Source organism: Parasteatoda tepidariorum, chromosome 9, assembly GCF_982258835.1.
Source record: "Parasteatoda tepidariorum strain Cologne lab strain chromosome 9, Ptep-v5.0, whole genome shotgun sequence".
Lineage (NCBI taxonomy): Eukaryota > Metazoa > Arthropoda > Arachnida > Araneae > Theridiidae > Parasteatoda > Parasteatoda tepidariorum.
In genome coordinates this window covers 92,199,111-92,217,231 of record NC_141763.1, presented here as the reverse complement: position 1 = coordinate 92,217,231, position 18,121 = coordinate 92,199,111, and the positions used below count along the sequence as shown (strand labels likewise).

Sequence of the window (18,121 nt, the reverse complement as noted above, 5' to 3'; positions counted from 1 at the left end):
AGTTTACTAATCATTTTATCGGCATGATGTAATTAAATCTTGTAAAATAAAACAAAAGTAGTAAATTAAATCTTGATCCATTTCCTCTTTTCTCTTCCTTTAATTGTGGTGCAAATTTGTGTAATTTTCTTGTTGCTTTGTTTTACAAATCATTCGATGCAAATCTATACTATTTTAAAATCGGGAATATAACTTAAATGCAGCTAATAATCAATTTTATTTTGTTTTATTATTTATCTGAGAATTTTATTTTATTACAAATCTGAGAAATCTTTAAATCATGTTGTGCGAATACGCATATTTATGTGATTTTTAAATTAGGAGTTTACAGGACTGATTTTTTTACCTTTAATTGTGGTGCAAATCTGTGTGATTTTCGTGTTATTTATTCATTTTTTTTCTTTTAATAAAAGACAAATCTGTACTATTTTGAAATTAGAAATTTAATTTTAATACAGTTGATAATCAAATTTATTTATTTTACTTATTCAGGGTGCAAATCTGAGAAATCTTCTTATCATGTGCGAATATACATATCTATGTGATTTTTAAATTAAGAGTTTGCAGGACTGTTTTTTTTCCCCTTAATTGAGGTGTAAATCTGTGTACCTACTTTTCTTTTTGCTGTAATTTTTCTGTTGCTACTTTTTTTCCTTGCTTTCTATTAAGATTCAAATTTAAATGATTTTTAAATCCCGAAATTTGAAATTTTATACGCTTAATAATCCATTTTAGTTATTTATTTTACTTATTCGGGATTCCAATGCGTGTAAGCTTCTAATCATGTTTCACCAACATACAAATCCATTTGATTTTTAAATAAGGGTTTTTAGAAATTATTTTATTATTATTATTATTGCAATAATGTGACTGCACTCATGTTTACAGTATAATAATAAGGAAATTTTTGTTTTATTAAATAACAAGTTACAGCCTTCCATGATAATTTTTATTAATTTATACATGTGACTTTTAACAATTTCATGTTTAAAGAATAACTGCTTTAATTTTGTTTCGTAGCACTATTCTCTGTTGTTTTTCTAATCAAGCCATATACTCTTCACATGACTATAATTTTCAAATTAGGCAGTTAATAAATTTATTCACGTAAAAAATTATTTGTAAAGTTATCACATTTCTCTCAGGTATTACCACATTGTAATAGTGAGTGTTTTTGTTTATTATTATTATTTTTAAAAATTTTCTTTTCTTTCATAATTTTTAAAAGGCAATATGGTTTGAATAATCCAGAAATTTAAAATAATGGAACTCTACTGTGCTTGCCCAACCTTAATATTAAAAGAAAGTGTGATTATGCTTAATATTGCAAGTTTGTCATAGTGCGATATTCTGCAATGATTTCTGTCAAGAATCTGTTTTGCTTCTAAAATCTGAATAATTTTTGAGATTTTGCAATTTACATATAGATTGTTAATAATTTAATGTTTTTTTTTGTTTTCTTAGTGCTCTGAAGCTTTAAAATTTTTATTTTATTTTTTAATAAAACATTTTAGAGAATAGATTCAATAACAAAATGGCATTTTAAGAGTATCTGGATTCTTAAAGAACTATTATTTGAAATCAATAGAATGGACAAAACCTTATTCCTTTGTTTCCTTCCTAGCTAATCGATATTTGTCAGTATCTGCAAATAACGTTAATGTTGAAATATCCATTTTTGAAGTATAAAAATGTGTCAAGTCATGAATAGTACAACATAAATGAGAATAATTTAACAATGTGCATTATTTTGTACCAAAACTCTTCAGTTGAATAAAAATACAATTATCGCAAAATGTTAAAAGAAATAATTTTTTTAAGCCTCTTATAAAGTTATGTTCAGCTTTTTTTATAGATTTGCATTATTATTTTTACCAAGTTTATGTCTCTCACTGCCTATATTGTGTATTTTTTTTACGTTATTTGTGAACTCACTTGATGTTGTACTCTATTGACATTCTTCTCCTTTTAAGGGTGGAACTAAACTAGAAAGAGCTCGAGATTTGTTTGAACAATGTCTTGAAAGATGTCCAGCTGAATTTGCAAAATGTAAGTTAATATTTATTTGATTTATATTTGTTATTTTTGAAAACTGGGAAAGATCCGGGAATTTTATGAATAGAAAAATCATAGAATTAAACTAAATACCCAGCAGAAAATTTGGAAAAAGGAATAAGTTTATGTTTGTGGTATCTAAAACTCCATTATTTTTACCAGAAGAATTGGTTTGGTAATAATATCTTTTTTAAAAAAAGTTGCTTATTTTGAACCTTACGTATAACTGTTTTGTAATACATTTTACATGAACGAATAACTTGCAACTGAAAAATTAATCATTAATTTTTCCATCTTTAGAGGTTATTGTTTTCTGAGTGTACACTGGAATTCCAGGTTTTTCGTATCTTGCCTCCGGGTCTAGGAGCAGGACATGAGATTTTTTTCACAGATGTCCGTGCATCAAAACTTATAATCCGACAAAATTTTAACTTAATCTGAAATTTAAAGTAAGAATTAAAAGCTCTACTATTTAAATTTTAAAACCTTCCCTAAATCCTGTTAATGAAACCTTTTCATACACATGACTCTTCCACAATTAAAAAAAATTTTTTTTGTCAAATTTTCTTCATTTTTAACATTTGAAACTATGGCGGAATCCGCTAATATTGTGATTCATATTCACATGATTTTAATATCAAATTTTGTATTTACCTAATTTAAAAGTCACTCATTGTGAATCGCATTCACGCAATTTAAAAATCCAATATCATAATTTGAATTTGCGCGTTTTTGAATTTAATATATTTGTATTCACTCTATTTAAGAATCCAATATCACGACTCGTATTTTTTGCGTTCTGAAATCCATTATCGCAATTTATACAATTTTAAAATTAGATATTGCGATTTGTATTTTCACGTTTTTAAACTTTATATCGCAATTCATATTCACGCAATTTTAGAATCTAATATTGTGATTCTTGTAAGAACTAAATTTTTTCTTACTTTTGTTACTATAAAAATTTGATATTCTTTAGTAGGCAATTTAATTATAAATCTTAGTTCAAAAATTTTTTTTAAATATTAATAGTACATAAATTGATATCTTCTTATCTAGTTTACACATGAAATTTTCAGGCTTTCTCACTTTGTATCACAATCACCCCTGTCTCATTATTTCTCATGATGAAACCTTCAACTTCGATGGGATCAGACTTATAAAAAAGTTCACAACCTTGGGAATATATAACCTTGGAAATTGTCCTAAATAAATTAATTAAAAAATTTAAATAATTTTTTTAAAAAGTCAGTTGATTTAAATAATGCCAACCCTGATTTTCTAACATTCTATTTTTTAATGCAGCAATATATTTACTGTATGCTAAATTAGAAGAAGAACATGGTCTAGCAAGGCATGCTATGTCTGTCTACGAACGAGCTACTAGAGCCGTTCTTCCTAAGGAGCAGTTTGAGGTATGTAACATTTTTAACCCATTTAAAATTATAATAAGGTTAAAGCCAATAGTGGAGGTTTAGTAGTAACTAGATGATGAAAGCCTTTATTTAACAATTAGTTTTAATTAAAAAACAAAGTATATGCATGGTATAAGTTAAAGTTTTTCCACTTTTAAAAAAATTAAACTTTAACAAGTTTCTACTTTCTGTGAGAAAAAGTCTATTTTATTATCTTTTTACTACATAAATATTACTTAGCTTTTTTTTTTCTAAAACAATTCCTAAAGTTAATTTCTTTTGAACATGTTTTGTCAAAAATATCCTCTTTAGAATAATTGGAAATGACAAAAATTCTAAATCTTTTGAAACCCTGAATCAGTACCTGAACATTTTGTCATTTTGAGTTACAATATTTTTAAAAGTGTATTGAATTACTTACAAAATTCATTGGGAAACATAGAATAAGAAAGCATTTTTTTTTTTTTTTTTTTAAGGAAACTATGTTTTCTTATTCTATGTTTCCCAATAAGTTTTGATTAATATTGAGTATTTAAGGACCAGCGTGTTGTGCTCTCATTCATTATCTTATGAATCTAAAATTTTCAGAAAACTGAAGTTAACTAGAATATGGTTTATCAAAGTGATTTTTATTTAAAACAATAACAAAATTTTTGAACTGAAATAAAGACTGAAATTTTACTTCTTCCTTTCAATAAAAACTTCATTTTTCTGATTTGCCAATTTTTTTAAAAAAATTATGAAATATTAAAGTATGCAGATATAATTGTTTAAATAATCCCCAAGTTTGTTGTTTGCAACATAAAAAGTCACTGTTATTTTATCTAAAAACAATTTTTAAAGCTTTTTAAAAATTGATCATAGGAAACTTTAATTATTGCTGACACTATGGCACTAATAGATAAGGGTAAAGATTTAGAAGAGTGTATATATTAGAATTACTAAATATATTCTAAATGTAATTTCATGTGTACATTTGAATAATAAATTTGTAACAGCATTATTTTTAATCAACTTATGTTTTGCTTGCAGATGTTTAACATATACTTGAAAAAAGCAGCTGAAATATACGGAGTAACGTATACACGACAGATTTATGAGAAAGCCATAGAGCTATTACCAGATAGTGAAGCAAAGCAGATGTGCTTAAAGTTTGCTGATTTGGAGAAGAAATTAGGCGAAATCGATAGAAGTAGAGCTATTTATGCTCACTGCAGCCAAATGTGTGATCCAAGAGTAAGAAATAAAATATATTATCTTTATAAGATAGTCAATCACCAATTTTATAAATTTTTTATAAGAAAGAAATTAAAAATTAATTAATAAAAGAAAATTGTATAGCTGTCTATGAGAAAATAAATTAAAGCTATGTTCATTAAAGATTTAACAGAGTTTGTAAATTTTTTTTGTTTTATGAATTCAAATTTTCTTTTAAATATTTTATTATATAACCGGCATTACAAGTCATTTTTGGGTTTATGACTATCAACTCTGTAGCCTTGTAATTTTGAACTCTACCCAGAAGATAAGGGAAATCCTCAAACAACCATTGGGACAAGCTAACTATCATGGAGAACCTTTAGATAGAACTAAATCACTTATGCGTTACATTGAGAGGAAAACCACGAAAAACTTCCACGGTTTGCCTAAAAGCAAGAGAACTGTTATGTCTACGTCAGAAGATGTTTTATGTCAGCACCGTGGTCGGTGTAAACTGGGAGTAGAATTCGCATTGATCTCTGGGATACAAACCTCGGTCACCTCTAATTTAGAAATTTATTTCATAACCATAGGTGAACAACCGACCTAATTTTGAGTTTACATCTACCAATATTTTCTTTGATCTCCTTCTTACGACAACCAAATAATTTTCTTTGTTTTCTGCTTTATTGACTTAGCAACCAAATCTCTGCAATCTCAGCTTCCAATTTTTGCTGATCTTTTTATTTTTAAAGTGTTAATAAAATTTTCATGTTAGCATCTTTATCTTCGTTTGAAAACGTTTATTTTTAATGTTCTTTACCATCTCTACTTATAAATATTTATATGTTAAATAACATAAAAATAAGAATTTAGTTACAGATGAAAAAATATGTTGTTAAATATGCATAATAAAATGTATTAATAATATATTTATATGTTAAGTAATTTAAATAAATTAATAAAAATCCCAATAATATTTGTAAAAATACTAAGTGTTTGCATAATTAAAATAATTCCTACTTACAAACCTATTATATCTCTACTACTGCAAAGAATCTTAACCATAAACTGTAAAACATTATAGCTATGCATTGATAGATTACTACGAAAGATAGTAAAGGGAAAGTTAATAATGAAATTCTTGAGAATAAATAAAAGAAGGAGATAGAAGAAAAAGAAAAAGACAGTCACAAGAAATCTGCCCCTTTTTATACGCCACCACAACAAAATTTATTGTTTACTCCACAGTGTAGCTCCGCAAAATTACTGTACTTTTATTTTAGGGAATAAAACTACTGAAAGATTTATTTATTACAAAATTGGAGTCATTTTCTTTGTGTTGGAATTATTTAAGAAAAATTGTGTGTCTTGATTTCTTATTTTCCAATTCAAACAAGGTAAACTTTAAAATATTTAACTTTCACATCATACTGTTAAAGAGTAAAATTTAAAGTTTCACTTTATTTTATTGTTCTGTTATTGAATTTATAAGAAAGGTATCATAATGCAAAGTTAAGCAAAGGTTTATAATTTGCTTTGTAATAACACAAATTAATTTACTGTTCTTTTGTTGTAAAGCACATTTGATTACACAAAACCATTAACACATCTGTTGTTATTTTCATTTCAAAGTTTAAACATAAAATAAACAGTATTGCATAAAACAAAAGTTTTAATTACTCAATTATCATGTTTATTTTAATTCGAACTTATCTTCAGTATTTTAGTGTTACTAAATTTATTTTTGTTGTTTGTTACATTAAGAACTACTTTATTATCATAAATATATCATTTTACCAACTAGGATATATTTTATAATTGAAAAATTAATTAAGGTCACAGATGTGTTTCGATTTGACTTAAAAAAATATTTAACTTATTATTTTAACTTTAACTTAAATTATAATTTTAACTGAACTTTCTGACACTGTTTTAGACTAACCAAGACTTTTGGAGGACGTGGAAAGAGTTTGAGGTTCGTCATGGTAATGAAGACACTATGCGAGAAATGTTACGCATCAAGCGTAGTGTCCAAGCAACCTATAACACCCAAGTGAATTTCATGAATGCACAAATGTTAAGTGCTGCTGTTGCAGCTGCTCGCATTGAAGGTATTCAGTTACTTTTTATTCATATATATATGTTACTGGCAAAGTATGAAACGCCAGCATTGTATATAATACCTAGGCATTCTATAGAATACAAATGCTATTTAGGCGAAGTATAAAAAAAATGTCCTGATGAGGTTATTAAGTTAATGATGTGCATTTCTCAAAAATAAAAATTTTATTCTGAAAAGATAATGAGAGTACCATTAAAACAAATGTATTCAAAATGTGTTAAGAAAAAATGAAAGATGTACAAAACACACTTTATGCCTTTCTTTATGGAAACAAAATTTTCATATAAAAAAATAAGAAATTTACTTATTTGTTGCATCATGGTAGGCTTGAATGACATTTTGAATTACAGAAATAAAGTGAAATCTGAGATGTATTTTATACTTTGCCGGTTTCTTTATTGGCATTCTATAGAATGCGTAGGAAATGTGTTAAATATAAATCGTTTAAATATAATTATACATTGCCGGCTAGTTTTAGGCATTATGTACAATGCCTTCAAACTTTGCCGGTAACACACAAATATATATTAAATTAATATTTAGAAATTTTTTTTAAAAAATTTAAAAACCATTATATTCTAAAAAAAATCTGCCGATAAAAATTAGAGGAGATACGTATAATATACAATACAAAAAGATATTAAAAAATTGTGCGTACTTTAATCATCGAGCTGTAGAAAAAAACTAATGGAAAAAGGTGCAAGAGGTATCAATGCTAAGAATAGATTTTATACTAAATCGATCTAATAGAAATAAAATTTTATACTTAGCCAGAATTTTCAGCCGTTATTGACATTAATTTTACGTGGTTTTTAGATCTCCCAATATATTTCGGGCGATATGGGAAATTCGAATTGCCCATTTATGGTAATGATTCTTTCGAATTTTTTGCTTTTGAATTCCACATAGCTTGTAAAACCCGATATTATTTATTAAAACAATCAAATCTTGAAATGAAACATGCCTTTCTGAAGAGTCTGATTTACGTGATTTTGTCATCAATCTGTTTTTCGGTAATTACTGTTACAGATTTCATGATATTTAATTACTTTTTTAATGTGATGATAATTTTTAAAATGCCATAACGGAAATAATTGGTGCATCCTTCTCCCAATATTAAAATCAAAAATATATTGCATATTCAATTAAAAAAATCATTGTTTTTTTTGTAAATACAGCAGTTTTGTTACCTTAAATTAGTATTATACATCTTTGTTATTATTGAAAATATCTTTCAGAAAGATATTATTGCTAGGGAGTTTTATCGCAGATAGCTCGAAAAAATTCTGCCACAGGAATGGGAGGGGGGTTGGGATTTCCTTTTGTGTGCTGATAAGGAGAAAAGAAATACCTAAACTGCTAAAAACATGTCCACATAATATTTGATTGAAAAATTTCATAACAGTTTGATATCCCACTCATAAATTTTTTTTATTTCTACTAATTTAAATATCTTAACAATCTGTTTTCTTCCAGTAATGTCTTGTGGCAAACAATAAGATTTTTATTTGTATTGTTTTCTGCATGTTTATTGTTTTATAGCTTTTGAATGATGGAATATAAACAAATTGTCCTATTTAAGGATAAAAAGCATTATTTGGCTAACCTATTAAAAAATTATGGTAAAAGGTAATGCTGAAAGGTATATTTTGTTGAAGGTAGAAAATGAGAATTTGTCCCTCCCAAAAAGCTATTGCTGGGGTAAAACTTAATAACAGTTTGATTGTCTTTGGAATCAATTGTTTATTTTGTTAATAATTGTTTATCTCATTTGTAATGTTTTTTTCCCTGATACATTTTAGTCCCTGAAATTGAACCTAATGTGATGCAAAACTTAGAGGCTCAGGCTCAAGCTATTTCAAATACTGGAGAGCCATCATTGATGAGCAGAGGAAAGGTGTTGTTTGTTAGGTAAATATAATTGACTAAAACTTAAAAGTTTTATTTGTTTATTATATTAAATCCTGGATTTTGATGACATTTTTATTTTTGACATTTATTTCATGGCATATATTTATTTTAGTATCTCTTGGGCATTTTTTATTTTAAGGCTTTTTTTTTTAAATTTTTGATATTCCTATTAATATTAGGGTAATTTTTGAACTCTTTTTAATTAATTCTTACAATTTTCATAAATTACTCCTGTAGCCTGTTCTTGTCTTAAATAACTTAGAAGAGCTTTAGTTGATTTACAGCTGGTTACAAAAGTACAGTGTGTTTAACAAATGCCTGCACCCAAACCATCTAAATCTAGCTATTTTGAGAAGTTAATTTTTAATGTGGAGAAAATGATTGAAAGAGGTTCTTTCACATTTGAAAACATTAAAAAGCATTTAATAATCCAATTAAGCTCTGATATCTTTTAATTTCTTAAAATTGAATTTTTGAAATATATACCAGTACAATATAGATGTTAAGAACTATGAGTCAATGTAGATGTTTAAAAACTATTTTTCTTTCTTTTTACTAGAGAATTTTTTTATTTATGTGCATTTTTTGATGTTTTTAAGGGCAATTTTAACTGTTTCTAAGTCATCAAAATCTGGGCTCTATTTATTATTAGCTTAATTTGGATTAATGTACTATTTGTTGTTCAGAGGTGAAACAACTGAAGAAGAGAAGGCCATGATTGAAGAAGCTCAAGCTTCCAATCCAGCTGAAATTGATCTGGATTTTGACAGTGATGAAGATGAAAAAATTGAAGGTATGTTCTGTCTATATCAATTTACTCTGTACATGTAATATTTGTCAGATATATAAGGCGCTCAAAATAAAAAAAAATACTTTAATAAACGTTTGTGTACAAAATACATTTGTGAACTGAGAAGCAATCTTAAGAGGTTCGTTCATGGAGGTGACCTAATTTATGCTAATTAATTTATCCATCACTTTAAAAAAAATTTTCAATGTAGTTCTATAGTTTAAAATGTATTATTATGATTTATTTTCAATATTTCGACTATTAATATGTTTGTAAAATTTAACTGTTAACTTAATTTCTTCTGATTAACTTAATTTCTAAGTTAGAATCACAAACCCTAGTTTTTAGTTTTTAACACAACATTTCTTATAGTATTTTTTACGTTTTAATTTTCTTGGATCATGATCAAATTTTAGGACATCAAAATACTCCAGTACAATGATATTGTTACCATGAAAAGATGGGAGTGTTTTTTATAAGATAAAAAACAGAGTTCCTTTTGTTTGAAAGGGAAGACAGGTGTTACTGTTTATATGTTTACAGTCTATAATTACTTTCAGCTGTATTACAATATAATTGGTAAAACAACTTCTTCTGTCGGGAGGGGGGGATGGTTCTATGAGTAGACAGCATTTCCTTATTTGTCCTAGATTAAAAGATATTGACACTGGAGATACTTTTCCATTTAACATTTATATTGGACGTGTATGTTAGATACAAAATTGTTGTGCAAGCAATTGTACTTAACAATGTTTCTCAAAGCTCTTTTGCCAAGGAAAATTTAAAAAAAAGAAACTGTAGTTTAAGTGGAGGAGTAAAGCTATAATTTTAAAAAATATGTACCTTCTTGCGAAGAAGAATTATCTGGGCTTTAGCTCAAACAAATTAAATATTTAAAAAATTATCAAGCCTTTTTAAAAACCTCCAATTTAGCTAGATTATTTCAAATTATCAAATTTAATGAATAATTCTTCATTTTCACACATTTTTATGAGCCCATCGGAACAACATTGGAGTAATCTTCTAAATATTAAAAATTGAATTCCCAAATGTTTTTAAATTTCACAAAACTGTTGCTTTTTTCCGTATTGTGTCATGTTTAGAATTACCTAGAGGGCACTATTCTAGACAAAACTTTATTTAACAGTCATAAATATCAGTTGCAAATTGACTCAACAGTTATGAAAACAGCTTATTATTAGCAAAGAAACATTGTAAAACAATCTTAACCACCGAAGAAAAAAAAAATTGATGAAGATTAAAATTATGATAGTGAAAACAAAAGGTTCATTAAAAATGTTACAATCTTGAATAGCAGTATAATACATAAGCAAATGATCAAATGCAAGGTCCAGCCCTTAATGCCATGCTCTTGTTGAATTGGAATTCAAAAGTTGTAATAGAGAAGCACAATTGAGCACGGATTATCCGAAATCTGATATACTGGATTGTCCAATTATTCAGATCATTCAAGGGCCATTTGTTTTCCTTACCTTCATGAAAGTTCTTCATTTTCAGAATATCTGAAAGGGTAAAAAAAACTTCTTTTGCCCTACAGTGACCTTGGAAAGAACCTTACATTTTGTACACCCAGTTCAATGTGAGGATTTTGACATTCAAAAAGTATGAAGGAACTTAAGAAACTTAACTTATAAGAAACTTAAAAACATTCTCATAGCCGTTTTTTTAAAGTTCTCCAATTACCCGGATCGGCTTTGATCCCAGCGGATCCTAAAAATCAGCACTTAACTGTACAATGTATGCTATGATATCCAAATTACTGTAATTGGGTATTTGGCTAGACTAAAAGTACAAAAATATTTAAATAATATGCTATCCAGATTACCAGATTACTATAATTTATTTGGCTAGTTTAAATTCAACTAGATTAAAAATTCGAAAATATTTAAATCTTTTAAAATTAGTCCTGGCTCTTTTTGAAAATAAATTTTGAGTTGACCGTTGATCTAAACTGTCCAGAAAAATATTAATGACAACCAAAAGAATGACAAATAGTTCTAATGTTCTGTAATCACAACAAAATTTAGATTTGATTATAAAATTCCCTGAAAGCTTGGAAAATAAATTAAAAATTTAGCTTTAAAGTTAAAAACCCTTAATTTTTTGCTGTAATATTGCTGATTTTCAGTTTTAAGGAGTTTTGCTTATGTGCCTTCATTCTGAGTAAAGTTTATGATTATTGAAATAATATTTAAATCAGTAGTACGGGTATTATCATAATTTGCTCTTTTTTTTAAAACAGAAATTCAATTAGAAGAGAGACAGGTACCAGATGAAGTATTTGGTGCACTGAAAGAGAAAGATGATTAGAAAAACATAATTCAGAAATATTCCGCATGTAAATAACTCATCTATTGTTGTCATAAAAGAAATTGAACTGTTGTAACCTTCCACTGTTGTAAAATAAATATTTGATTTTGTGGTAATTTGTCTGTTTTCTGTTATTCATGAATTTTATTTGCTAAATTGTAAAAATAGCTAATGATGCTAACCCTAATGATAACAGTTTAAAAATTTTGCATTTTCTTGAAAAGAATTGCAGGCTTCAAAAGGAAGGGTGAATTAATAGCTAAATCGTCTATTGTTCGATAGTCTATATATAAGATAAAAATGCAGAGAAAATAAGGAAAGTAAGAAAATTAGAAAAAATAACGTTATTTTTTCTAATTTTAACTCATTTTTATTTATTTATTTTATTCCTTGTTTTCTTTGCATTTTTATCTTTTACTATGTACTTGCAGCTTATGCTTATAAATCTTTAATTCTTCATTTTTCTTTCATTTCTCTTATTTATATCTTCTTCACTACTGAAGTATAAAATAATATTGGAAAGAAAATATTTTACAGTTCTGAATTTCTATTTTACTACCATAGTAAGATAAAGCAAATATGAATTATACAGCCAGAGAGCTAATAATTTTAGGTCCACATACATGGATCTAGGGTCTTAAGTAAGTAAAAGAATATAAATATTTCAAATGTTAAATTGCAACTAAAATAGAAACAAACATGCATACTTGTTATATTTCAGGCTATTTAAATGCAAAAATGAATAGATTTATTAATAATTTAGTTTTTTTTTTAAGCACATTGAAATACGGCTTTAAATATTGGTTTCAAAACTATTTTAATTATGCATACCATTCAAAATAAATAATTATAGAAAAGAATGTACCATTAATTATAAAAAAGTATATAATTCTTGTAGACAAAATTATGGAAAACAACTTAACATAAAACAATTTATTAAAATTCACATAAAAATATTACTCAATCGGTATAATCTCTCTAAATATATATATCTTATGTAGATTTCATAATATTACAACGTATTACATATTTGACTTCTATGCTGTTGTAAATTTCGCCATATGATACTAAGGTCCACATACGTGCATGTTCTTGACTATATTATAATTAAATATAAATTTAAAGGCTTTATGCAAATCACGGAACTACTAAGTCAGAAGAAAAAATTATTTTCAGAATAACTAAATTATATAAAATGTAAAGTTACTATCATTTTCAAGCACGTGGATTTTGTGTCATTTTTCAAAAATCACTTCTGTTTATGTGGCATTCTATCCAAATAACTTACATTTTCTGCATCTCTTGAAATCCCCAGAAAGCTTAAATGCCCACAAATGTTTCAGTGAGAGTAAAACTAAAAATAGCATGTTTTTAGAAGCGAAGGTTCACATAGGTGGACCGAAATAATAAGAGGATATACAAATTATACATAAGGTATATGTATTTACACACACACACACTGAAGATCCAAAACATTATGACCTACCTCACATTTTTCAATTAATTGGTCTGCTAGATGGTGTGAAGGGCACATGATTAAGTTTGAATGGTACTTTGCTATTGCAGAAGATAAGGAATCATTCTTGCATTTATCTACTTTTGCAAGTGATAAGAAAGGTTACTGATTCATAATAGCCCGAAAACTCAGAACAGGTATCTTCCAAACTGCACAACTGGTAACTATGATGATCTGCAGTAGTAAAAATTTATGCTAAGTAATAATGACAGAGAAACCAGAGCTGGCGAAAACCCGTTTGGCGCTCACACTTCATCAAAGAAAAGGGAGGCCGGGAACTGCCCTTGCTTGCTTGCCACCAGATTAGCTCAGCTAACAGCAAAATAGAAAGAAGGGTTTCGAAACATACAGTTCAGTGGGCACTGTGGTATATGAGACTGTGCAGCAGACATCCCACTCGTTTGCTTCTGTTGACCAAGCATCATCAACTATGCTTACAGTGGGTCCGGAACCATGGATAACTAGAAGACAGTTGTCTGGTCAGAAGAATCGTGATTTCTCATTCACCAGGTCGTATCGGACACACCTTCTTCAAGGCTAATAGGTCATACACAGGCTGGTGTTCTTCTGACCGGTTATAGGTCCCCTTTGCTGTGGTAGAACAGACACTGAAAGCTGCTGACTATCTGAACATAATTGTGGATCAGTTGCACTTATGCATGGTGTCTCTTTTTCCCAAATAGAAGTGCAATCTTCCAGCAGAGTGGCACTTAAAATCATAAGGCTTAAATTATGATGGAGTGGTTTAAAAAGCAGAATGATGAATTCCAATGAATGTCCCAGCCACCTTACTTGCCTGATCTTAATTTGATAGAGAACATTTGACGTGTCTTAGAAAGCCATATCAGATATCATACAGGGATGTGATTCTTCCGCGGATCCGCTGATTTCCGCTTTTTTTCAGATTTTTCCATATCTTCCGCTCTTTTTTTCATAAATTTCCGCGCGGAAAAAATTTTTATGCAGTAAATGATAATTTGTTGAAACTTTTTTTCTTCCGCGGAGCGAGAGTATTGAAGCCCCCAATAAACCTTTCTTCACATGTCAATCTGCTGGCTGGGGTAAAAGTGGTTGACCTTGGTAAAACAATGCCGTCTCCTCCACTACTCTCTTATCTTTACAGGGATGAAAGACTTTTTAAAATCTCCGACCATGTTCCAAAAACTTTTGGGGAGTCGAATGAACGATATAGTCGGACTTGCGACTTGTTGCTTTGACAATCGCGACTTCCGCTATAGATTGGAAAAAAGAAAAAAAGTCCTAAGCAGTTTCGTTTCGGCCGCTGATATTTGATTTCTTTTGATTGACTGATTTACAGAATTTTAAATATTAGGAACTGGGCCAGATTCTGCTAAAATTGCGATTCTTATTTAGATGATTTTTATGTAAATCATCGATTTTCTTATTTAACTGATTTAAAAGTTACTTGTTGAGATTCGTTTTTACACGATTTCAAAATCATTACTCGCAATTCCCATTCACGCAATTTAAAAATTCAATATCGCGATTTGTATTTAAGCGTTTTTAAAACCCAATATCGCGATTTGTATTTAAACGTTTTTAAAACCCAATATCGCGATTTGTATTCATATATATTTTTAAATTTCAATATTGCGTTTCGTTATCACGCGGTTGTAATATCAAACATCGAATTTCGTATTTATACGCGGTTTAAACATTACTTGTTGCGATAAGTATTCACGGACTCTAAAAATTATGCATTGTGATTCTTATTTACGTGAATTAAAAATTCAATGCCGCGATTTTTATTCCCGTGATTTTAAAATTCAATATCGTGATTCTTCTTTACGCTATTTTAAAATTGAACATCGCGATTCTTATTCACGCGATTTTAAAATCAAACATTGTGGTTCTTCACGCGATTTTAAAATCCAATATCGCGATTCTTATTCAAGCAATTTTAAAATCCAACATCGCGATTCTTATTCACCCTATTTTAAAATCGAACATCGCGATGCTTATTCACGCACTCTTAAAATCCAACATCGCGATTCTTATTCACCCTATTTTAAAATCGAGCATCGCGATTCTTATTCACACAATCTTAAAATCCAACATCGCGATTTTAAAATCCGGCATCGCGATTCTTTTTCACGCGATTTTAAAATCAAGCATCGCGATTCTTATTCACGCGATTTTAAAATCCAACATCGCGATTCTTAATCTAAGGCCTCTAAAAATTGTGTGAGAAATGAACTTTCTTGTCCTATAAACACTGATGATCAAAAGTCTGCAAAACGCAGTCTACAGATAAAAGACCATGGAAAAAACAAAGAACTGATGAGAAAGTCCATAAAGGTCCTTTGACCATTAAAGAAATGTTTTTTAAAATGACGTGATACATAAAATCGTGCTTATGCATAATTACTCAAAGTTATCAAAATTATTTAAAAAAATTTATTTTAATCAAGATTTTATTTAAGAACATAATTACCATTTATTTATATTTATTTGAATAGATAATAATGTAATCATTATCAGATTGGCTATTGAATTCATATAATTTTTTATTTTGCACGTTTAATGCTACAGTTATAAACTTCCTCTTTTTTGTGTTTTTGTCAATCACATCCCTGATCATAACACAACCCTGTCAGAATATATTGACTTATGGTGTTGCTGGTACATTTGGTACAACCTGTCTCCAGTTATTTGCACAAATTTTGTAACATTCATGTGAGTGCGAGTTGATACTGTTTTGAAGGTCAAAGGAGAAGCAACCCGACGTTGAATAGGTGATCATAATGTTTTGATTCATCAGTGTGTATATGTTACCGTTAAAGTATGAAATCCGTTATTTTATAGAATACCTAGTTATTCCATGAAATAACTGATCGTGTCCGTTAAAGTGTAAAACTCTCTTGTATTTCATGGTTTAACTAGTTATTTCATAGAATAACGATCTGCAGCCCGTTAAAGTGTAAAATAATCTATATGCTAGAGCTCAAAGTTTAGGTACTTTTCAGGGCTTTAAAAAATGCTCGTGTAAAACCCAGTGTGACAACAAAAAATGTTTTTGTTTTAGAAATAATGTTCTTTGTAATTCCAAGTGTTATTTTAGGTGTCATTTTAGTAATCCTTGTTGTAACAAATGATTTTATGGTACGTTTCCATAAATACCATTTATACGCTGCATAAATTAGATAAATCGCATCTTTTTCATTTTAATCGTCTATCATTAATTTATTTATAGAATAAATAGTTATTTCATTTTAGATAAATTGTTTATTTTACACTTTAACTGTCTCTCATTAGTTAATTTATAGAATACCTAGTTATTTCATAGAATAACTAGTTAAAGTGTCAAATTAATAACATATTACACACTTTAACAGACACAATCCGTTATTTAATGGAATAACTAGGTATTCTATGAAATAACTGCATTATATACTTTAACGGTAACATATATATATATATATATATATATATATATATAAAGTAGTCAGAGTAGCTATAGAATAGGGGAAAAGTTAGAAAATTTTATCAATCTGGAAAAATTGAAGAATTAATTATAAAATACCTAAAATAAATCATAGAAAATGTAATAATTTGAGTTTAAAAGTTTTTCAAAAAAAAAAATTTATTTTTTTTAAAATTTATTTATTTATTAAATTTATATATTTTTTCAAAAAAAAATAGGTCTTAACTTTAAAAGATATTTCCTGATGTTGAATTTTGGTTGTTTTTTTTAATATTAAATTAGCTTCTAAAATTTCTAGTATAAATTTTGTGTAATTATACTATATTAAAATACTATACTAAACTATAGTAACTGTATTATTATTATATACAGTTACTATATTAAAATTTTATCAATTTAAAAAAAATATTTTTAAAGCCAAAAGTTGTTTCAATGTCTCTCAGAAAATTTACTGTGCAATCAAAATAAAAAAGAAAAAAAAATTCCTTCAATTTGAAGAAAAATTTTTAATACTAACAGCCACACACAGTATCATAGCATAAAGTAAAATTTGTGTATACTGCCACTCTTTACTGCGATCATGCCATTTCTCTGAAACTTTTCACTTGGTATGTTTGTTTAATTTTAATAGCAATTATTTAAAAAAAAAATTCAACTTTTAAAGTGAGTAAAACTGTTTTATAGAATGTTTTAAGTTTATGAATAACATAAGTGACAGAATGGAAAAATCATTACACACAGTCGATGCTTGATATAACGACTCTCGTAGTCAAGGCAAAAACAAGCATCATAGCGTGAGGTTCTATCGTAAGTTCTAAAAAAATTTGTAATAATAGTAAATAATACCTCACTTGTCTTGCTAAGAGTTTCAGACACCCAAATAGGCATAAGTCAAAATTTTTATATTCACAAAATACTAGTCCTGTCAGCTTGGTCTTTATGCCAATGGGTTAAGCATAAAATATACACAAAAATCAATAACTCACTTGTCTAGATAACAATAACTCACTTCTAAGTTTTCCCCCTTTTTTATTAAATTCAAATTCATTTAGTAAATTCAAGATGGCGGTTAAAAGCTCATCTCTTTAAGGAGGATTAACTTAAGATTTCCATATTGGGCTTTAAGTTAAAGGTTAAAATTGTTTGAAAAGTTGTGGTAGTGTTTAAAAAAATTTCCAATTTTTCCCTTATTATTTAAATACTTAGAAATTGACCTAGTTTATCCATAAAAATAGCGCATAGAGATTTTAAAAAAAAGTTTTTAAGAAACAAGAGGATACTAAACTGTCAAATGAGTGTTATAAAAAAAATGATACAATAATGAAATCAACAG

General features: G+C 27.8%; 1 protein-coding gene across 2 annotated transcripts in view; it reads left to right on the top strand.

The window, feature by feature from the left end:
• The window catches only part of fand (Pre-mRNA-splicing factor SYF1 fand), a 31,895-nt gene extending 19,952 nt beyond the window's left edge, over positions 1–11,943 (top strand). For both annotated transcript variants that reach the window (XM_043052016.2, XM_043052015.3), the window contains exons 17-23: positions 1,974–2,049; positions 3,361–3,470; positions 4,503–4,706; positions 6,610–6,784; positions 8,598–8,706; positions 9,393–9,499; positions 11,760–11,943. In XM_043052016.2, coding sequence (XP_042907950.2) covers positions 1,974–2,049; positions 3,361–3,470; positions 4,503–4,706; positions 6,610–6,784; positions 8,598–8,706; positions 9,393–9,499; positions 11,760–11,827 — 849 coding nt within the window. In that variant the 3' untranslated portion in view covers positions 11,828–11,943. The remainder of the gene's footprint in view (positions 1–1,973; positions 2,050–3,360; positions 3,471–4,502; positions 4,707–6,609; positions 6,785–8,597; positions 8,707–9,392; positions 9,500–11,759) is intronic.
• The last annotated feature ends 6,178 nt before the right edge of the window (positions 11,944–18,121 follow it).